The sequence below is a fragment of the Oikopleura dioica genome, chromosome XSR (assembly GCF_907165135.1).
Source record: "Oikopleura dioica chromosome XSR, OKI2018_I68_1.0, whole genome shotgun sequence".
Taxonomy (NCBI): domain Eukaryota; kingdom Metazoa; phylum Chordata; class Appendicularia; order Copelata; family Oikopleuridae; genus Oikopleura; species Oikopleura dioica.
The window spans coordinates 2712863-2733173 of record NC_137294.1 but is presented as its reverse complement, the minus strand read 5'-3'; the positions used below and the strand labels follow the sequence as shown (position 1 = coordinate 2733173).

The 20311-nt window shown below is 43.2% G+C and overlaps 6 protein-coding genes across 7 annotated transcripts in view; 5 read left to right on the top strand and 1 right to left on the bottom strand.

Moving 5' to 3' along the window:
- Window positions 1-20311, bottom strand: part of LOC145708356 (zinc transporter ZIP10-like) — a 96958-nt gene that overhangs the window by 9055 nt on the left and 67592 nt on the right. The gene's annotated exons all lie outside the window — the stretch shown is intronic.
- LOC145708778 (neurobeachin-like protein 1) lies at window positions 15-10100 on the top strand. The gene is made up of 13 exons (XM_081786477.1): window positions 15-194; window positions 255-787; window positions 835-1203; window positions 1303-1326; window positions 1485-1692; window positions 1740-5616; window positions 7392-7975; window positions 8026-8342; window positions 8388-8628; window positions 8687-8892; window positions 8938-9210; window positions 9253-9647; window positions 9693-10100. The coding sequence occupies exons 1-13, from the start codon at window positions 29-31 to the stop codon at window positions 9826-9828; spliced, it is 7329 nt and encodes a 2442-aa protein (XP_081642603.1). The 5' UTR covers window positions 15-28; the 3' UTR covers window positions 9829-10100.
- On the top strand, window positions 10029-12645 carry LOC145709866 (serine palmitoyltransferase 2-like). Its single transcript, XM_081787569.1, has 7 exons — window positions 10029-10276; window positions 10324-10643; window positions 10689-10810; window positions 10885-11232; window positions 11298-11447; window positions 11495-11746; window positions 12081-12645. Exons 1-7 carry the CDS (start codon window positions 10139-10141, stop codon window positions 12233-12235), a joined length of 1485 nt encoding a protein of 494 aa, XP_081643695.1. The 5' UTR covers window positions 10029-10138; the 3' UTR covers window positions 12236-12645.
- LOC145709865 (uncharacterized) lies at window positions 12641-15193 on the top strand. Its single transcript, XM_081787568.1, has 8 exons — window positions 12641-12781; window positions 12888-13092; window positions 13134-13536; window positions 13585-13739; window positions 13785-13923; window positions 13971-14033; window positions 14082-14285; window positions 14329-15193. Exons 1-8 carry the CDS (start codon window positions 12776-12778, stop codon window positions 14936-14938), a joined length of 1785 nt encoding a protein of 594 aa, XP_081643694.1. The 5' UTR covers window positions 12641-12775; the 3' UTR covers window positions 14939-15193.
- On the top strand, window positions 15237-17375 carry LOC145709868 (glucoside xylosyltransferase 1-like). The gene is made up of 6 exons (XM_081787570.1): window positions 15237-15355; window positions 15449-15642; window positions 15690-15983; window positions 16036-16313; window positions 16381-16513; window positions 16576-17375. The coding sequence occupies exons 1-6, from the start codon at window positions 15262-15264 to the stop codon at window positions 16798-16800; spliced, it is 1218 nt and encodes a 405-aa protein (XP_081643696.1). The 5' UTR covers window positions 15237-15261; the 3' UTR covers window positions 16801-17375.
- On the top strand, window positions 17406-19690 carry LOC145707298 (uncharacterized). Of its 2 annotated transcripts, XM_081784806.1 has the most exons (10): window positions 17406-17546; window positions 17680-17790; window positions 17833-17946; window positions 18042-18202; window positions 18254-18312; window positions 18361-18504; window positions 18552-18681; window positions 18723-18784; window positions 18893-19030; window positions 19318-19690. In XM_081784806.1, exons 1-10 carry the CDS (start codon window positions 17416-17418, stop codon window positions 19411-19413), a joined length of 1146 nt encoding a protein of 381 aa, XP_081640932.1. In that variant the 5' UTR covers window positions 17406-17415; the 3' UTR covers window positions 19414-19690. The 2 variants fall into 2 exon arrangements, with proteins under 2 accessions (XP_081640932.1, XP_081640931.1); XM_081784805.1 differs by having other exon boundaries at window positions 18042-18312.

Below are 20311 nucleotides of genomic sequence, written 5' to 3'. Positions count from 1 at the left end.
ATTCTTTTCAGAATGTAAAATTCTAAAAATGACGGAATTGGACAGGCTTTACGCCGTTTGGCAGCGCTTTGCCTCTGGAGAATGCGATCTTTTTGAAGTTGTAGTGATAATAGAAGCCTCGGTTGATATTTCGCTAGATCATATCCCCCAAAATACCGTTTCGGCTCTCGCCACGCAGCTTGAATCTATGCTAGGTAAGAGAGCAAGACTCATCCTCTTCTTACGAGACATTCATTTTTACATCATTGTTTCAGATAAAGATGAAATCGAGCAAACAAAGCTGATCCGTCTCATTCACGTTTTACGGCGATTCTCTCGCTCGACGGACATTTCAATCAAGTTTCTTACGCGATGCTTTTCCTCCGTGCTGGACTCTTCCGACGACGAGAAATTCGAAAGCATCTTTCTTGACACACTGTTTGAGTTTTTCGAAATCATCATCGATCCCCGCAGAAACTGGCGGGACCAAAACTGCAAGAACAAATCTGACACGACGGCGCGGGGAAACATCGAAGACTTCGTTCGACCTTTGGTGGATTACGCCAGAGCCGTGGGGAGCTTTTCTGGCTCAGGCGGCTTTTTGAAGAAGCGGCTCGTTTTGCGCGTGTACGGCCTTTTGCTCAGTTCGAATATCGCGCATCATCGACTGCTGCTCACGCAAGAGCTGCTAACTGTTTTGGAGCAAGAGCTGCGGCGCTCGATTGATCCTGGCGAAGACTTCAACGGGCATTTCGAGCTTGTTCTTCGATTATTCGAGCGTTTTATTTATTCTACTCACAATTTCAAGGTACTTTTCTTTTTCAAACTAACTTTCTTTCAACCATCATCCTTCAGGGTCTTCAGCCTATTCCGCTTCGCGACTGCATTTCCTGTTTTCTGTCAATTATTCGCCACAGCGCAAACAGCCAGTTCCTCTCCTCGGTCAATCGCATCATATCGAACAGCAACAACGGCGACATTTCGACCATGCAAATGAGCTTTCTTCAAAACGGCCTTTTCGCAATTCTCAAATCGTTGATGGACGAGGACATTGACAACATCGACGCTGATACATTCCTCTCCACTGTAGAGAGACTCTCGAGCAACAATGAAAACGTGAAGGCTGCGATTATTGACGTCTGGGGATCTTGGAAGGACTTGCTCGAGCCGCTCTTCTGGCAAACAAAGAACCAAAAACAGTTCATATCCAGACTGCTTCACTTCGTAAGTAACATTGTATTCCAAGAAGTACTTTTAGAATTTTTAACCTTCAAATCAGGAGTTAGCTAGCGCAACAGTGGTGTAAATTACTGTTACTTTCAGTTCAAAGAAGAAAGCTTAAAAACGGTGAATAATTTAACAATTTATCAGTTATGTGATTCCTTCATCTCATTTATTCTTCATTTATTTGATTTTAACATTTGTGTCCATTCTTCTATTCGTCAAATTGCATGTCGATTTATAAAGACTTTCAAGTGTTTCTATGTTGCTATGAATGAGTTTAGTGCTTGGAGCGGACTTATGAAGGGACGTCTTTCGAACGGCTCAAGATTTCTGAAATTCCGACTCTTACAGTCACTTGGCTGTTGCAAGTGGACGAGTCTATTCGCCTGTGGCTAGTTGAGAAGATCGAAGATCTCTTCAAATACTCGACGGCGAATCGAGTCTTGGGCTTCGAAGCTGACATCGTTGGAGCTCTCCTCAACTATCTCGGTAATCTTGATTCTTCAAGCCACACCAAATCTAACATTTCATTTTAGAAGAAGCACACGAAAGCCATGTTCCTCGAGAAATTGTCGACAAGGTCATTTCTATCATTTCCACAGTGTCATCGTACGCTATCTCCACCGAGAATTTGACAAAACTGCTCAAGCTCATCCATGACAAACAATCCTACGGGCTAGCTTTGCTCCAGTGCTTGTCTGAAATTCCGATGGACCGTTCGCCCGCGCAGGACTTTTTCGAAATGTACGATCAAGGGACTGGCCTGTCATCGGATTATATCCAGCCGCTTTTAAATGGCTTTACTTACTTTGGCTGGTTCTGTCTTGATCCTTTTCCGGTAAAGGTTTCATGGAGACGAGTTCTCTTCAGTTTCCTGGACAAGAACTATTGCGGCTACGAGCTTTTCATTTCCGACCAAAATAAGCTTGTATTCGCGCATTTATCGAAAAGCTCCTTTACTACCGTCACTGCGGAGCTGGAAAAATCAGTCGTCGACTCTTCGTGGCACTCTATCGCAGTCCAACTGAGTCCTGCTTCGTTGCTTTCTGGCACCGCGACGTGTAGCATTTACATCGACAAGTTTTTGATCTGTTCTCACAAACTGACCACCACATCGACGGATAAACTCAAAGTGAGAATAGGATGTGGCCTGGACATGCCAAGTCAAGGAATGCCCCTGTCGAATTCGATCTCTGGAATGGCCGGCATGGCTCTTGGAAGCATTATGTCTAAAATGACCAAGTCGAAGAGCGAAGAATTCAACGACGACGGCTCCGTAAGCTGGTGCAAAGCTGAGTCAAGGGATAGAATCTGGGGACGTCCTCGAAGTGTTCACGGACTGATAGGATACCAGCTGCTTCTCAACGCCGCTGTCCCTGAAAATCTGATTCAGCTTCTTTCAGAGTGGGGGCCAAACTCTCTCGTTCAATTTCAATCAACCAATTCGGCAACATCTGACTTTCAAATATTCTTGCGTCTTTACTATCACCCGAAAAACTGCGACTCCTACTCGGTGCGGAATCTGGCACCGACAGGGCGAAACGATGCCTGTTTGACAGGAAGACTACGTGGTGCTCCTGATATTCGAGCGGCTGTTCATGCACTCTCAGGCATCTCGGTTATGTTTCCACTTCTTGATCAAATAAAAAGATGGCCGCCGGTATCTGAGCGTACTCAATTACATCCGATGGCCATTTTTATAAGACTTTTGCGGAAACTGCTCAATGGGAGTGATGTTCCATTGAAACTAATTGCTGTGGAGAATAATTCGTTTGCGATCCTTGGAGCCCTTTTGCAAAAGTTCCCCGGTCCATTGATTGATGGAAATTTTCTGTTCGAATGTCAGCGATTACTTGAAGCTTTTCCAGTTTCGGAGTTTCCTGATCTTGTATCCGATATTCGCCATTACTTGCTTTTCGACTTCCGAGTGTGGTGCCATTCTGACTACGCTACAAGAGTCAGTCATGTTCAGTATCTTTCTACTTTGATAAAAGACTCCAAACGTTTCAATCGCTCACAGTATGGCGTTTGTTTCATGCTCGATGTCATTCGGACGTACTGCTGCAAGTCGTTTCCGCTCCCATCGTCGTCGAGTAGGGATGGTGAATTATCAACCCGAAGCTCAGTTTCATCGATGGATATCGGCATTCTTCCTGAAGACGAAAAGCAAGTTCGCGGGGCGATCTTTTCTTTAGTCAAGTTTTACATGCTCAAAAACACGAACGTAGACGAAATCGACGCGATTCTTAGCTTCATCATTGTTTGCTCAGTTGGGGGCTCGGAATCAGAAGTCAGCGCCGCTGCAGAAGCACTTACATCCTGCATTGAGCTATTGAGGCGACCAGGCTGCGAGAATCTTGTACGAATCATGTTCGAAGCTGAAAAAGGAGAGCTTCTTTGGTATCTTCTTACGCTTGAAAACGCACCCGAACTACATTCATCAATCCTAAACTTATTCTTGCTCCTGTTAAAGTCGTCCCATGTCTCGGAAGAATACAGAGGTCGATTGAGACTCTCCTCAGCCGGCGGAATTCTCGGAATACTTCTAAAATCTAAAATAGCAGAATCCCGTAAAGCGCATAGCTTGCTCATTGATGTCGTGTTTACGTGCAGTTTTACAATTTCCGATCGCCTTGCACTCGTCCACTACATTGGCACGCATTCAGGAGTGAAAGAAAAGCTGAAAACAGCGAGTCTCGTTTCCGAGTGGCTTTCTGCTAGTCCAGAACAAGCGAGGCAAGCTGCTGCGATCGCTGGATGGCAAGATACTCTGGTTCGTCTTCTTCAAGTCCCCCACGGTGATAAGTTTGCCAGTGAAGCTGTAAGCGAAGAAGTTCACGAAGAGCTCGTAGAAAATGTAGTGAACTCGATCTACCAAATATCCTGGAATGGGTCAGCCAAAGGACGTCAAACTCATCTTGACAAGTGGAAAGCATCTCTTGCCGCACTGTGCTCAATTGAACGACTTGTCGGCATCGAGATGTACGTAATCACCGGTCAGCAGCTGATCCGAAAGTGGGTGGAGAAGGCAATTCTGAAAATTTACAAAGATTCTTCTGACTCTTTCAATTGTGCGAAGGATGGTGAAACCTTGTGCGTTCTTTTCTACAACTTCTACTTTCTTGAGGCAAATAGAACGAAAGTTTTGGAAGAGGCAGATTTGCAATTACTCGTGAAGTTGATGGACGCCATGTTTGTCTGGGAGAACTCAGAATCTGATGGATGGCCCGAACTTCAGGCAATTGCTATTGCAATTCTTGTTTACTCGATGAAGAGCAAGAAGATTTCCGTCATCGCTGAAGCGAGTTCACAGCTCCATCGTCTTCTTGTTGGCCACAATCGGTACTCACCGGAGAGCGCGGCGTTCGTCCTCAACGGGCTAATTCTTCTCGTGTTGTCTGAGCCCGATCAGCGTGTTTCCAGTTTCGTCATTCCAGTCATCCGCGATCTTGTCGATTCTATTCCTTGGGCGGCGTCTCGTATGCCGAATATGCCTGCACGCGAAGGAAACTTAATGCAGTTCCAGAACTCATTTATCAAGTACACCGAGTCCGATGAAATCATGGCATTCATCACTGAAGTCGCAACGCCTGCAGCGAGCAAGTTCGAACAATCATTAGACAATCACCGAATCGTGGAAATAAATTTACTTCTTCAGCAAGCTTCGGAACTGGCAATAATCGAGTCACATCACCGCGACAAGCAAAGTGGAGAAGCAAAGCTGTTACTAGAAGGGAACTTGAACGAGCCGTTCAAAACATTCCTTGAAAACGAACGCAAGCGTTATGAAAAAGCGAAGAGACAATTAGTAAACCAACATGCAGGCTCATTCCGAAGCTGGAGAAGACAGAATCGCTTCTTGGCTGGTCCAAGAGGCGCGTGGAGCAACAATAACTCACAAACTTACTCAAGTCAAAGCTCGGAAAAGCTCTCGATCGCTGACGATAAACACTGGCGATTGTCAAATGTGGAGAACTCGTTGCGTATGAGACTGAAGCTGACGCAGAACTACAACTTTGATCCTCATATTGAGGCCTCTCGAGCGAGAGACAATCGCAACATTTCGATCAAGGAAATCGAGTCATTGCCGGAGATCGAAGTAAAGCCCGTCTTGGAAGACGAAACTGATGGAGATGAGGACTGGAATGCTCTTACGCCTTCTCCAAGCAAGGAGCGTCAAAAAGAAATCGTAAAACACGTCGAGAGCTGTCAACTGATAACGCTTACTGGCGAGATCGAGGGTCGCCTGGAAATTTCGAACTTGTTTCTTTACTTCTTCGATCTGAGTGAAAAGAAGGAACTACCTCTTGGAGTGGACGAAGAGATCGAAGCGCTTTCAGATTTTAAATGGTCTTTGGCAAGTTTAAAGGCAATCTATCTCCGTCGTTATAATCAGGGATCCCAGATTTTTTCGTTTTGACGCGCGCCCCGTCTGACGCGAGCGCAAAGGATTAGCGGCCGCGCGAAAATGATTTGCGTCTGCGCGCGCCCAGCCGATTTTGAAAAGTCGCCGCGTTATCGTAGGGCGATGAATTGAGTGCGGCGCCCCGATTTCACGCTGAAACGGGCGAGCGGCGTGCGAGCGCTCGATGCAGTCAGGGCGCCGAGCTCAAACAAAACTCGTGCGCTAAATTTAGATTGTTCAATTGAAGACATAACTAGGATTAATAAAGTACTGATCTCCCCATATAAAAACGCCCAAAACATGGTTTCATACTCATTTCGAAAATGTAAAAATGGCTGAAAACTCGGAAAGGTGTACTCCACTGCACATAAGAACTTTTCAGCTTAATTACTTCCAAACAAATTGAAAATTAAAATTGTTGTTCCTTCCAGAGCTGGAAAAAAGTATACTTCCCCCCGCCCTTCAAAAATCTGCAGGGCGCCCTTCATTCTTGAAGGGCGGTGAAGTACGAAATGGCTCTGAAGTATACTTCACGCGCTGAAGTATACTTCAGCTATCGGTTCTTATCGAAAACTTTAGCTGCCACTTCATCTGCCACAATCAGCGTGATTTAAATCATGGCGCCTGAGAGCCAATAAGCGCAAAATTTGAAAAATTCTAGCGGATGGATTCTGATGGCCGACAGAACCAAGTTGAAGTAGAGTGAAGGGCGGAAAGGCGGTTGAAGTAGAGGGAAGGGCGGAAGTACACTTCACGCCCTTCAACGCCCTGCAACGCCCTGAAGTATACTTCATGAAGTATACTTCATTCTGAAGGGCGAGTGAAGTATACTTTTTACCAACGCTGGTTCCTTCACTAATTTGGAGCATATCATATGCCGCATATGTGATAAGTTTAAGGGAGTTATCGGTAACCGTTACTAACCGCCGTCTATACCAGATTATATGCGGCCAAGTTACCATCCCGCTGAGTGTTTGCACATAGAAACCAAGCCAATATCAAAAATTTGGCGCTATTAAGGGGATTACAGTCGGAGTCCAAAATAAGGGACACCAAGATAAGGGACTTTTTGGCCCGAAATGCCGAAAATCTGCGGCATGGTTTATATGATTTTAATGCTAAATTGTACCAATTTAAGGGACTTTTTACGAAAATTTTGGAGCAGAAAAAGTCCCTTATTTTGGACTCCGACTGTATATATGTTTTCAATATTGCTGATTTCAAAATTTAAATTTATTTTTCAAAAATCAAATTTAGAAATTATTTTTGAAACCCTCAAGAGAAGAATGACACTTTTCTGCAATAAGGATAAGTGGTATGCAAATTTTGATAACAGTTTCGAAATCTCTACCCCAAAGTTAGCATTAGGTAGAATTTTCAAGTTCATCCGATCAGTAGTTTTTAAATGCAGTGGAATACACCTTCTGTCCAAGCGTATCTTTCTCTCGACCTGTCCAATGCGGTTAATTTATTTCAAATATATAAACTCCTATAATCTTATTCAAAGTATGTGTTTCTTCTCATCCCAAAGCTACATTCGGATCTTGAATATCTCATCTAGTTTTCAAGAGATCACTTTTTGAATGAGCGCATATTTGGGCGCAGTCCCGGGCGAGCGTCTCAAACTCATCGGACGCGCGTCTCGATCGAGCGAGGCGACAATTTTTCATCGTCTGCTTGCGCCGCGGCGCTCTCAATTCATCGCCCGCTATCGGTCGTCATTCATGGGGACGCGGCATTTTTTCGCGCGCGCTAGGATTTTTGCGGCCACTGCGTGAATCAGAAAGTGGGCGCGCGTCAAAACGAAAGAATCTGGGATCCCTGGTTATAATCTTCGACGAACTGCAGTGGAGTTCTTTATGTTCGACCAAACCAATTATCTAGTCAATTTCAGCTCTCCAAAAGCACTTTCGAACATCATCTCGGCAATTTTATCCTCCAAACCGACCAATCTTCAATCCAGACCTAGCAAGTCAAATGAAAAACTCTTCCAGGCCTCTGGAATCACACAAAAATGGGTCAATCGCGAAATTTCAAATTTCGAATATCTCATGCAGCTGAATACATATGCCGGACGAACTTACAACGATCTCTCTCAGTATCCAGTTTTCCCATGGATTATTGCCGATTACACCTCGAATAAACTCAACCTAAAGGATCCAGCGACATTCAGGGATCTTTCATGGCCAGTTGGCGCCATGAATCCATCAGCTCGTGGCTATCTCAAGGAGAAGTTCGACAATTTCGAAGACCCAACCGGTGAAATGAAGAAATTCCACTACGGAACTCACTATTCGAACGCCCCGACTGTGATGCACTATTTAATCAGAATGGAGCCATTTACCACGCTTCATATTCAACTTCAAGGTTTGACAAATTTTCAGAAATAGAACGAGAGATTTACGATGAATATATAGGCAATAAATTTGACATTCCCGATCGGCAGTTCCACTCGATCGAGCAAACATGGAACTCGCTTTGGGAGGCGCCGGAAAACGGAGTGAAGGAATTGATTCCCGAGTTTTTCTACATGCCCGAATTCCTCGAAAACCTCAACAAATTTGACCTTGGCACAATGCAGCACACAAAAGAAGTCGTTAATGACGTGGAGATGCCGCGCTGGGCAAGTTCGCCAGAGGATTTCATCATCAAGAACAGACAAGCTCTGGAATCGGATCATGTGTCAGAGAATCTTCACAAATGGATCGATCTTATCTTTGGTTACAAACAAAGGGTAAGTTCTTTTTCTCGTATAATCTTTCTCTTTATAATTTTCTAGGGAAAAGAGGCCGAAGAGTCGTTGAATGTATTCTATCATCTGACATATGAGGGTGCTGTTGACCTTGACTCCATCAAAGACGAAGCTCAGCGTCACCAAATGGAGCAGTTTATTAACAACTTCGGCCAAACACCGACTCAGCTGCTCAAAACTCCACATCCAAAGCGAAAGTCAAAGGAAGAGCTCCGCTTAGAAAATATTAAGCCGTATCAAACCTTGGAAATGGCCTCAGTTGAGGTTATACAAAATCATATCTAACAACATCATTATTAACTACCTTTTGTATAACTTTTCCTAAGACGTTGATATTCGCAAATTCAACCTTGGAAGTTGCGCGTCTAACAGTCCGATAGTTTATTTACAAGTTCCGCGAATGCAAAGCTCTGTTGGCTATCTGACCGCTGGGGATTGCTGCTACTCAATCACAGAAAGCGGACAGCTTGGGACGCACTATCTTCAAGTGCGACCAGGGCTTCATTCTGACGGAGGATTTAAGTTTACTAAGGTAGCAAGGTTCTTTTTCTCGTTTTCTGTTATTTGGTGTTTCTAGTGCTCAAATCATTCGAACATCAATTCGGCGCAGAAGATCAACGTGCGAAAATTGGCCCGCAAACAAGTGGCAATTTCGCCAGACGGAAAAATGATCTTCACCGGTGGCCATTGGGACAATTCTGTCCGAGGATACAGCGTTTCAGAAAGAAAAACAACGTTCCACTCGCTCTGGCATTCGGATATCATCAGCTGTCTTGCTATCGACAGATACGGGCGCAGACTAATAACTGGTTCTGTCGATAGATCTTGCTGTATTTGGATAATTGGAGAGGTTTGTGTTTATAAATCTATAGTCATAATAATCGTCTTTTAGGATATAACTTCAAAACCAGCGATTACTCTTTACGGGCACAAGTCTCCGGTAGTCGACGTGGCGATCAGCAGCGAGTTGGACATGTGCGTCACCGCCGGCGCCGACGGCATTTGCAACGTCCACACTGTCCGCAAAGGCGTCTTCGTACGCACCCTTTCTTCAACCAACCAAGGGCTCTCTTCAATCACGGCGCTCTCGCTTTCTTCAGAGGGCTACATCGTCTTCTCCAGCCTCAACTTGAAGAATAACATGAGTTATCTTCACTTGTACTCTGTCAATGGGAAAATATTAGCCGTGGACTGCATCGACAATAAAATCGAACTAATGGAAACTGAAAATGATCGACTTGTCACTGCTGATAAGGAAGGTCTTTTGGAAATTCGTTGCCTCACAAGGTTTGTAAGATGTGACGAAAATGAAACTGATCGTTGCTGTTTTAGCCTCGAAGTGTTGAAATCCTTTTCTCTTCAAGAGAAAGTCCATGACGTTCATTTGACAAAGAACGGCTCACACATTCTCGTCGCCTCTGGCCAGGGAGAAGTCTGTGTCCTCGGCCCTGTGAGCCAAACCTTGTAATAATCAAGTACCATATATTCCTACTATTCCACTATTTACTTAGATAAATTCATAAACAGTAGCTCTATCAAAGTACGACTCTCGCATTCTCAAATTCAAACAATGAATCTCAAGAACTACAACTGAAAATTGTGCAAAGTAATCACACTGCTGCCTCATATTCCTACCTTGTTTCTTATTTTTTTCCATCATTCGTTTCTGTTCAGCAATTTCAATTCTTGATAATATTTAATTTAATCTCTGATTTCTTCATAAACGGTAGCTTATCTTTACTAAGAATGGTCTAGTCTTACCTTTTTTCTCCATTAGCATGGCATCGAAAGTCGAAGAGGAGTTTGAGCAGCCACCTCTTTGGGTACTCATTGTCATGTATTACAACTATACCTGCATGTACATCTTTGGCTACATCGCCGATTTCCTCCGAGCCTTCAATATCGGCAAGCCAAAGGTGAAAAAAACGATATTATCTTTGCAAGCTCGAGCAATTTTCTTTAGAAACTGGCACAAGATCTCAAGCGAAATGAAGGCTTCGCTCCTCTCCACGACGAGTTCGCCAGTTTCTTCACCCGCAACGTTTATATGCGAGTGCGAGATCGCTTCAACATGCCGATTCAGTCCGTGCCCGGGGATACTTTCGACCTTATGGAGCGCAAATCCGATGATCAAAATTGGACGTATTACTTTACGGGCAAAGCGAAGAAAGCGTTGAACTTTGGGAGTTACAATTATCTTGGCTTCGCTGAAAATACGGGCAAGTGTGCTGAAATGGCTGAGAAGACGACGGAGGAAATGGGCTGTACGCTCTCATCACCTCGGTACCATCTTTTGGGCTGAAAGGAGGTCTCATGAACGTTGTTTAGGTCCGAGCTTGGAACGACCGAGAAGCATGTTGAACTGGAAGCGCTTTGGTCAGCGTTTCTTGGTGTTGAGGCAACTCTCACTTTCGGGATGGGTTTCGCAACTAATTCGATGAATATCCCGGGTAAGTTTTGCTTTTAATATAATCCGGATTCCGGAGCTATGAACCGTTGTAGCTCGAATTGAAAATATGTTTAGCAATCGCTGGCCCTGGTTGCTTGATTCTCTCCGACGAGCTGAACCATGCAAGCCTCGTGCTAGGTATTCGTCTATCAGGGGCAAAGACGATCGTCTACAAGCACAACGACATGGAAGACCTGGAAAACCACCTCAGAAACGCAATCATCAACGGTCAAGATCGCACCTTTCGCCCGTATAAGAAAATCATTCTCGTCGTGGAAGGAATTTATTCGATGGAAGGAAGTGTCGTCAACCTTAAGAGATTGATTGAGTTGAAAAAGAAATACAAAGCGTATTTGTATCTCGATGAAGCTCATTCCATCGGCGCGCTCGGAGCTGGGGGCCGCGGAGTCGTACAACACTTTGGTAAGGATTCAATTTCACTTTTTTGCTTACGGGATATAGAGATGATTGTTAATTTATTTAATAAGACTGCGATGTTAATGATGTGGATATAATGATGGGTACTTTCACCAAGTCCTTCGGAGCAGCAGGTGGCTACATCTCTGGAAAGAAAGAAATCATCAACTACCTTCGAAAAACCTCCCACGCTCACAAATACGCTTGTTCCATGTCTCCAGGTTGGATTTTTATTTGAAATAGTTTGATAACGATTTATCAATTGAAGGTGTCTGCGAGCAGGTCATTCAAGCGATCGAGCAAGTTTCAAGCGGACGAGGAAAGCGGCGTCTAATTCAGCTGCGAGATAATTCCCTCTATTTCCGCCGAAAACTCAAGGATCTTGGCGTCATCGTCTTTGGAAACGACTTCTCTCCCGTGGTGCCTATGTTACTGTATGCTCCGTCGAAGATAGCGCTTTTTGGAAGAATGATGGAAGAGGCGGGCATTGCTGTCGTCGTTGTCGGCTTTCCAGGAAAGCGTTAAATCTCTCTCAATCTCTCTTTTGAGTGCGAATTCTCAGGGATGGAGGAAGGCCAGGTGCTTGAGCTTGACCCCTTTTGAAAAGTCGCGCTTATCAGCGACGCAGGTGATCCCAATGGGTCACAAATGCCCTTGGTTTTATTTACCTGGCGACACGGAATCTGTTTGCTCGTCTGTAAGACATTTAAGCCATGAATTACTTATTTGTGTCAAGGACCGTCTATTTGATTCGATTCTCGGTCATGGTCCCGCAATTTTCGAATAAATTACTGGTTAACATAAACAAATGATATTTTTTACCAACAGTTTACCCAAGATTTAACGCAAAAAAGCGACGCCTCTTGAATCAGGGCGAGTTCGCTTCTGTTTATCCGCGAGTCACAGTCGTGCACAGCTCGATCAGTGTCTCGCCGAAATCGACCGCATCAGCGACATTCTTCAGCTAAAACATTCCAGCCAACGCAGACTTACTTCAATTAAAAGCTAGCAAAAACAAAACAAGAAAAACTAATGCTAATACTAACTAACAAATTAAAAACCTCCTGTATATATAATTATGAAACCGATTCGTTCATAATAACATTAAGAAAGAAGAAAAAACTTGAGATTTTTGTGGCCTTATTCCTTCATATCAATCCTTCCCCTTAACGCTACAGTTACTTACTGTATTTACGCTTTATTTGTAATGTTATTGCGCTCTTTAACAAACTATCTATTTAAAGTATCAAAGTTTACAATCAGCTAAACGATCTTCTGTTTTATTATTATTTTTCCATTTTATTGTTCCTGGAAATAATCGCAAAGCTGCTGATGCATATCGTCCGGCGCTCTCCCGTGGCGCTCTCTTCCTTTTACTCCCTTTAATGGAAAACCAGCATTCTCATCGCAGTAATCGAACACGAGTCAATAAATTCCCCTTTTCAGAGGAGAAAATTGAGAGATCGAAATTTGAAGATCGAGCAACTATGCGGAGTTATTATTGATCGAAATCGAAGAAGCAGCAGAAGAAGCGAAGCTTGATTTCCCAATGACGGTACTTACTTTATTCTTATGTGGTGTGATTTTACTTTTTTAAATCTTTCATGGAAAGAATTTGACAAATTGAATCTCAATTTTGGTATTTCAAATTTTCTTTTTAGAAATTAGAATGGAAAGGATGTCCTCGCTCGAACAAAATAGAGGACATCGAAGTTCTCTTGATAGGGGACTCGATGATCAAAAGCATCAACTGCGAGCAGTTCCGGAATACGACCTGGCTTTACGCATATCCTGGAATCACGGCGGAACAACTTCGCTTCCACCTTCAAAATGAAGTTGGACTACCGCCGCCTTCAAAGATTGGAGGTAAGCCTTCTTTAGTTATTTTTTTAATATAATCTTTTTAGTGGTCTACATTCACGTTGGAACAAACAACGTGAGCACGCTCCGCGAACAAAAAGCCGGTCCAGCCATCATTCACGAGCAAAAGGGCGTCATTTCTATCGTCCAGCAAATCTACAAAAGCGCCGTTGTCCTCTGCGGAGCCATCCTTCCACGCTACGATCAGGAGAATCCTCGAGCGATAGAAGTCAACAAGGCGATTGAGAAGTACTGCCTCGACGCCAAAAACCCGCAACTCCAGTATGTTGATCTCTGGGATCGATTCTACAACCAGTCAGACTTGTACAGATACGCCCAGACGATGAACAGACGCAATTTGGATCCAGATCCTGTGCATTTGAGCGACAAGGGCGTTCAGTATCTCCAACAGGAGATCAGAAAAGACATCGAAAAAGCCGTCAAACTCAAGTAAGGATGACTCTTCGTCGATTTTATTAATAAAAATTCTTTCCCTAGACTCACTTTGAAAACGAATGTTGGAGAAGTGATGACGACAGAGGAGTGGCGCCGTTTCAGAACAATGACCTGCAACGACAGAATGACACCGAGGTTTAAAGTCACCAACTACAGAGAAGGAGCCAACACAAAGGATCAAGTTGTTCCCTACAGAGGTATTTTTGCTTTCTTTTCTCTCAGATCTTAAACTTATTATCAAGGCCCTCAGTTGTCATACTCAACGCCCATCGCCGCCGTCAACCCTCTTCCAGCTGTTCAAGAGCCCAAGACTACTGATGCCCAATCTCCCTCCGCAGATGTCGATTATAGAAAACTTAGCACTAAAATACTGCCAGAAAAGTAAGTCACTTGCGCAAAACTATCGCCTAAACAGTTGTTTTTTTTAGACCAAAACAATCATCGCCCAATTTATCTGCTCCTGTCGCGAAAACGTCACCAACTGCCCCCCGGTAAGCAATTTTTTTATCGTAAAATCATAACCTCGCTTTCTCTTTCAGCGCCAAGCAATCCGTTAATAATAATTATCGCCAACAACACATAGAGAAAAGAAGGAGATCTTCAAAATCACCGACTCGAAGGAAACGTCTTGGAAGCCCAGATCCGTCTCCAGAAAAGAGGAAAAGACGGAGGTCCACTTCGAGGAGTCGCCGCTCACGAAGTCGGTCTTCAAAGCGTCGTCAGAAAGACACGCCTCCAAGAAGGTAACTTTATTTTTATCTTCTTGATTAACAGGCTTTACTGAAGGAGTCGTCGATCCCTGGAAGTTCGCAAGACCAGACGTAGGAAGAGATCTAGTTCATCCTCCGATCGCTCACCAGAACGAAGAAGCTCCTCTTCAAAACCTTCAAGAAAGAGAAGATCAAATGAGCTCAGCCGGAAATCGCGGTCTCGTTCTCCTATAGCCCGCCGATCATCAAATTCTAGACGAAGGTCTTCTTCACGACAAAGAAGAAAGCCTCGCTCTCCATCTCCAAAAGTTCCAACAGACTCGTCTAATGTCGAATCATCGTCCTCGTCTGAGAGCGAACAGAGCGAGCAGGAGAAGACGGCTATTCTCTTCACTCAAGCGCTGCTCAAGGAGAGACTGAAGCGAAAACGCGCTGTGCAAAAAAAAACGCCTCCTCGCCAAAAGTCGAAGCCGGTCTTAGACTCTTCCTGTGACAGCGACGAAGAAGTGTATCTAACGCCAACGAAGAAGCAAGTCCAGAGAAAAGGTGTGACGAAGGCCTCGCTCGAGGAACGCCTGCGCGAAAAGAAAGTTCACAGAACAGTGAAAATCACGATGAAAGCTGTCTCTCTCGCCGCTCATGCGTCAGATGATGATGAGATTCTCACTGATACCGAGTTTGATTAACTCTTGTTTATATTAACTGTATTACTGTCCAATACAAAGTACTTTTACTCCTTTTAGTTCCTTTTTGTTTGATGCAACTACTCGCCTAATACTTTAAAACTTTAAACTTTAAGTTAGCAAAAATCATTATTTTCTGTGGTCACACTCAAACACTTTAATCTCGCCACTCACTGAACTGTAATTGTATAAAATTATTGAACTGTCAATTTCTCTTTCCATTTTTTCCTAAATCTGACAATAAAAAAATAATATTCATAGAAACATTCAAAGCATCTATTTCATTTCTAATTCTTTTCAAAGTTCAGATGATAAAACGTTCTTGAATGATCACTTCTACTCGACAGGCACGCCGGCGACTGGCGGTTTTATTCGCCACTTTCTTACTAGCATTCCTTTCAATTTTAAGTCTGATTCAAGGCAAGGGTTCTCAAGAAAAAAGAGGGAGATTCTAGGTCATTAGAACTGCTGCTAATTAATTCGCTTTATGCTTGTTAATGAACCTTGATGAAGATGAGTCTGTATCTGATATACTTTCGGAAATCGACGAGACAGCGCGCGATGTGCATCACGAAACCAAGCTCGTTCAAATTCCAAAGGTGCATCTTGTCGTTGTTGCTTGCGAGGGCAAGTCAAAATCAGCTCTCGATGAGGCTCACAATATGATCAAATCTGCTGTATTACTTTCGATAGACCCCAAGATCAAGGTAAGCATCATGGTAAAACACAACCGTCCTGATTTCAACTTTTAAAGGTGACGATTTTCACGAACGAAGGCAACGAAGACCACGTCCGAAGTCTCTTCCTAAGCTGGCCCGTGAGCGCCCAAGAGCGCATCCAACTCAATGTGAGAACAGTTCATTATCCTCTGCCGCCCGAGGAAGTGTCCGAATTTCGCGACTGGTGGGGCCCTTGCGCCTCTTTCCGTCTTTTCTTGCCCGAGGTGCTCTCTGATGTCGACTCTGTTATCTACGTCGACTCCGATGTGTTGTTTCTTGCGCCGCCTCAGGATCTCTGGTCCCACTTTGACAAGTTTGACGAACGCCAGGTGCGATTTGAACATTCCTTTTTGTCGAATTTGTTTCTATTGGCTTTTTTAGGTTGGCGCATTGGCTCCCCGAGTCGGCTGGGATTTCAAGGTCCCAGGGTCGAACCCTAACTTCATTCTCCGCGCTGGCGCTGGAATGACTCAAGTGAACTCGGGCGTTTTTCTGATGAACTTGACTCGCATGCGCGAGCCTGTGTTCAATACGGCAGAGTCAATATCGCTGAATTCTTTCAAGTGGGACAAAGATCTTTTGCTTCCGCTCTACTACAGGAATAAGAAGGACATGTTTGGCGATCAGAACTTGATCAACACGGCATTCCATTACAATCCAGGAACGGTTTTACTTTTCTTTCTAATACAAGAATGCATAAATGATTATATTTGAAAAACTTTCGAAAGAACTAATTTATTTCCTCCCCTGTCGATGGAATTATCACCACAAGTTCTGCTTTGACGCCCAAAGCGAGCGAAGCTGCCCAGAAGCGGATGAAATGGGAGCTGCGATCGCTCATGGAAATGCGAAGGAAAGTGTTTTCCAAGACTCAATTTCAAAATCATAAAAGATAGATCGCTTGGAAATCATTTGAAATAGACGTTTTACAATAATTACTCGCCCGTCTTCAAAGCTATCAACGACGGCTTCACCAAGTATAACTGGCAAAACGACTTGACGGAGCATCTTTACCGCGAAATCGAGCAGCGGGTTCGCGACCCAAGTGTCGAGAATCACGAACATTGTGGTGGCCATTCGGAGACTTTTCTCAAAACGCTAAGGATATTCGTCGAGAAGTACAAGACCCTCGATCGCGTTATATAGAATCACAGATAAACTGAATGACTGATGCATATATTTACTTCCTATTGTTCAAAAATTAGGACTTTGAAAAAGCTGTGACTCCTTCCGAAATCGCTTGAAATCGAATCGCCTTCTACGTTCTAATTCAAAAAAGAACTATGCAACGCAAAAAACTTAGTACGAAAAAAGTGCCTTAGACTTTTTAAAGGTTAAACTTATATCAAATGCAACTACGCCAATAATATTACCTATTATAGCCGAAAATCCCTTCCTTCAACTCTAGTTATTTTTTCTCAAAAGCCAAGCTTCTTGAAGGCCTTTCCTTCGTCGAACATATTGATGATTAATCTGCGCTGTTGCTACAGCCGTTTAACCATTTGTTCGCTACGCTGACTCCTATGTAAATATCATCTCGACCATGATCGCTCACTTCTTTAAAAACTTTTTTTTCTTGCCTGATGATGATAACACAACTTTTCTGTTTTTTTTTCAAAACTTCCATTCTGTATTATTACCTACTTCTGCAATTATCTTATTCCTACACTTCTAAAGAGCAATTTATGATACTCCCGCAACAATGAGATTATTTATGAATAGTTTCTCTTCAACCCCGTTCTCTTCAGAGAACAAGAAACAATGTCGCGGGACTCGAAGAGCCCCTCGATCAACTTTGATACGGACAGTTCCGATTCCGACAGCGAGCCAGATCTGCCGCCAGCGCACACGCCCTCGCCACTTCTAGCGCCAACGCCGACAATGGCCGAGCGGTAAGCAAACAAAGAAGTGTCCTAGAATCCCCCTAAAATGCCACCACAATTTACTGCATAACGCGTGTGGGCACCTTTGTCAACTCGAATAGTGGAATGTCTTTTATGATTTGAAAACAGTGGCATTTTTCAGTCTAAAGCGCGCGAATGAAGATCTCAACTCGAATCCCTCGCCCCCAAGCTCAAGAATATCCAGAATCGGCTTCAGAGAAGACATGGAAGACGTCCTCGAATTCGACGACAAGTAAGAAATTTTTCCTTCTCTAAAAATTTAGCAATTCTTCAGCGAAGCTGCGCAAGCGCCGAAACACGCAACCCCTACCCGTGGAATTTCACCGTTAGCACGAGAAACGCACATAACTGAACAGTACCCAGGCGAGCAGATTCCTCCAGCCAAAAGGAATAGTCGCACTCAACTATCAGCTTTTAACTTTTTTATATAGCTTTAACTTTTTTTATTTTCTGAAAATGAGCTTGTTTATGAGACTTGAACAGTCCGTCTCCTCGATCTCCTTCGCCTCAGCAAAACTCGACACCGCAACCGCCTCCCGCGACGATTGTGAAAAGCCCCTCTCCAGAGCCACAAGTGGAACCACAGACAGCTCCACAGACAACGAGCGAGCCGCCAGTCGAAGAAGCGGCTGATCTGGGCACAGGTGGGCGGTTTTTGACCGAAGTCAACGGCACATTTCAAATGGACTTTCAAGACGAAAAAGAGGAGGAAGAGGACGAATTGCCAGAAGATGAGAGTCCTATTAAATCTAAGGTAAGAGGAGCTAAATTTAATTGGTATCTTCTTAATAGTCATTCATAGCGGCACGATCCAATTCCAGAGTATAAGTCGCCTTATGGTCTGACAAAAGAACAAAAGAAACTCGGCCGTCAGCGTAAACTTGCTCAACACAGGAAGAAAGTCGCAGAAGAAGAGCTCGAGCAAGTGGAGCGCAGCGAAAAGCGGGTAAAGCATTTTTCCGTTTGAATTTTCGCTTATTTTTCGCGGTTTAGGAAGAGGCCGAACGCAGTTTCAATGCCTGGCTCAAACAGAAGAATCAGATGAATAAGAAGCTTAAGCCGAAAGATGATGTTAACTCGTCCAGAATGATGAAAGAGCAACTTTCAGAAGAAGAACGAAACGGTAAGGAAGCCAAAATGACAGAAAAAGAAAGTGGTTTTCAGATATTTGGGAGGAGTGGAAAAGACAGAAGGCCCAAGAGAACCATCGAAAACGTCTCGTCCAGGTAATTTGCAAAAACGCTGATAAGTATTCAAATTTCTAATTGATGAGATGGAAATTCGTCAAATATTTACGTCAAAAATTCCAATTTACATGCTAATTTCGTGTTTAGCACCAACAAGAGATTGAAAAAATGGAAGGTCTGTACGTCAGGAGTCGACAAGAAAACGACAAGGCTTTCCGCAAGTGGGTTAAAAAGAAGGAAAAGGAAGAAAGAATTCAGCAGGAAATTCATTACCGACAAGTTCAGGTAATTTTCAAATAGGTTTTTGTGAAGTTTGGAATCAAGGAAGAAAATTAAATAAAACTGACCTAGTTAGACAAATATTTTTCTTTTCGAAAATGCTTGTACCAGAGTTCGCGATGTCCTAACAAGAGAATCTGGCGTCATGTATAAATAGAGCTGAGTAGATGTAAGCTTACTGAATCAGAAGTTAGGATGAGTACCTGGATTTGTAATGGGTTAGATTCTTGGGGTTGAAGGTCAATAAGATGAATCAGAATTATCTGCTCATGGGAATATACCCTGAACTTTAGGCGGCCAAAGAAGAATTGCGAGCGATCAAACGAAATCAGAAGCGAAATGCGCTACTGGACGCTGCCCGGGTCGCGTCGATATTGGATTACTACTGAATCACAGCCGTCCTTAAAAGAATTAAATTTTTCCAAGATTAACTCATGTTTTATTTTTTTCTAACTCATTGTGACTAAATTGACCTCTTCTTTTCTTTCTCTGATCCCTTCCTGCTTTCAGCTCAATTCAACAATTTCAAAATTTCAATTTCTTTTCTATTCCATTTCCGCATTTTATTATTATTATTTTTATATTCTGTACACTACCTTATTCTTTTCATAGCTCAAAACTAGTTTTCTATTTGTTTAAATCGGTAAATAAAGATTTATTTTTCAACAAAAAAAAAACAATCTTATGAATGATGCATTCAAGCACAAGTATCATCATGAGTTGCATTTTTATCCCATGACCAGTCGGATCAGTCGCCTTAGGCTGGTACTAACCGGTTCAATCAATGCTCCTGACTAGTGCTGGTCTAGTTTCTTACTCGAGTCAACAAATAGCCAGAGTATTTTCCATATGTTTTGAAGATCATTATTAATCAGATGTTGTTTTTCCTCTATGACGAGTTTTTGATTTTTCTTTGAGAATTAAGTTATTTAGTTTCTCGACTACATGTAGCGATGTCAAAATGTCAGTATTTAAGAGGATCATATAACAGAAAATTAAAGCCGTTAGCATCAAAAAAGTAGACACTCTCGTTTTTGAGGGGCACTGTTGATCACCTTAAAATTGAGTCATTAAAGTTAGTTACACACTTTTAGTAAACACTTTTGTATAAAAAGGGTTGAGAAAAGACTAAAACGATAGATCGAGAGTTTCAAAATTGGCTCTCTTTTCCTATGCTTTTATGAAAAAAAGAATATAGAGAGCATTTGTGATTCGCTTTGGTTCAATTTAGCGACAATTGCCCAGTCTCTGGGGAGGCGAACAACTCATCTAGGTGTAGGGATGACT

What these genes read in the sequence shown, in the direction of transcription:
- LOC145708778 (XM_081786477.1), top strand. Translation starts at nt 29, where the DNA reads ATGACGGAATTGGACAGGCTTTACGCCGTTTGGCAGCGCTTTGCCTCT. An exon ending in ATTCTACTCACAATTTCAAG is followed by an intron (nt 788 to 834) that starts GTACTTTTCTTT and finishes ATCATCCTTCAG; the next exon opens with GGTCTTCAGCCTATTCCGCT. An exon ending in GTATTTGGATAATTGGAGAG is followed by an intron (nt 9,211 to 9,252) that starts GTTTGTGTTTAT and finishes ATCGTCTTTTAG; the next exon opens with GATATAACTTCAAAACCAGC.
- LOC145709866 (XM_081787569.1), top strand. Translation starts at nt 10,139, where the DNA reads ATGGCATCGAAAGTCGAAGAGGAGTTTGAGCAGCCACCTCTTTGGGTA. An exon ending in CGCTTGTTCCATGTCTCCAG is followed by an intron (nt 11,448 to 11,494) that starts GTTGGATTTTTA and finishes TATCAATTGAAG; the next exon opens with GTGTCTGCGAGCAGGTCATT. An exon ending in TGTCGGCTTTCCAGGAAAGC is followed by an intron (nt 11,747 to 12,080) that starts GTTAAATCTCTC and finishes AACGCAAAAAAG; the next exon opens with CGACGCCTCTTGAATCAGGG.
- LOC145709865 (XM_081787568.1), top strand. An exon ending in ACTAAAATACTGCCAGAAAA is followed by an intron (nt 13,924 to 13,970) that starts GTAAGTCACTTG and finishes TGTTTTTTTTAG; the next exon opens with ACCAAAACAATCATCGCCCA. An exon ending in ACGTCACCAACTGCCCCCCG is followed by an intron (nt 14,034 to 14,081) that starts GTAAGCAATTTT and finishes TTTCTCTTTCAG; the next exon opens with CGCCAAGCAATCCGTTAATA.
- LOC145709868 (XM_081787570.1), top strand. Translation starts at nt 15,262, where the DNA reads ATGATCACTTCTACTCGACAGGCACGCCGGCGACTGGCGGTTTTATTC. An exon ending in ACAAGTTTGACGAACGCCAG is followed by an intron (nt 15,984 to 16,035) that starts GTGCGATTTGAA and finishes TGGCTTTTTTAG; the next exon opens with GTTGGCGCATTGGCTCCCCG. An exon ending in ACGGCATTCCATTACAATCC is followed by an intron (nt 16,314 to 16,380) that starts AGGAACGGTTTT and finishes AAAACTTTCGAA; the next exon opens with AGAACTAATTTATTTCCTCC.
- LOC145707298 (XM_081784805.1), top strand. Translation starts at nt 17,416, where the DNA reads ATGTCGCGGGACTCGAAGAGCCCCTCGATCAACTTTGATACGGACAGT. An exon ending in ATCGAAAACGTCTCGTCCAG is followed by an intron (nt 18,785 to 18,892) that starts GTAATTTGCAAA and finishes TTTCGTGTTTAG; the next exon opens with CACCAACAAGAGATTGAAAA. An exon ending in TTCATTACCGACAAGTTCAG is followed by an intron (nt 19,031 to 19,317) that starts GTAATTTTCAAA and finishes CCTGAACTTTAG; the next exon opens with GCGGCCAAAGAAGAATTGCG.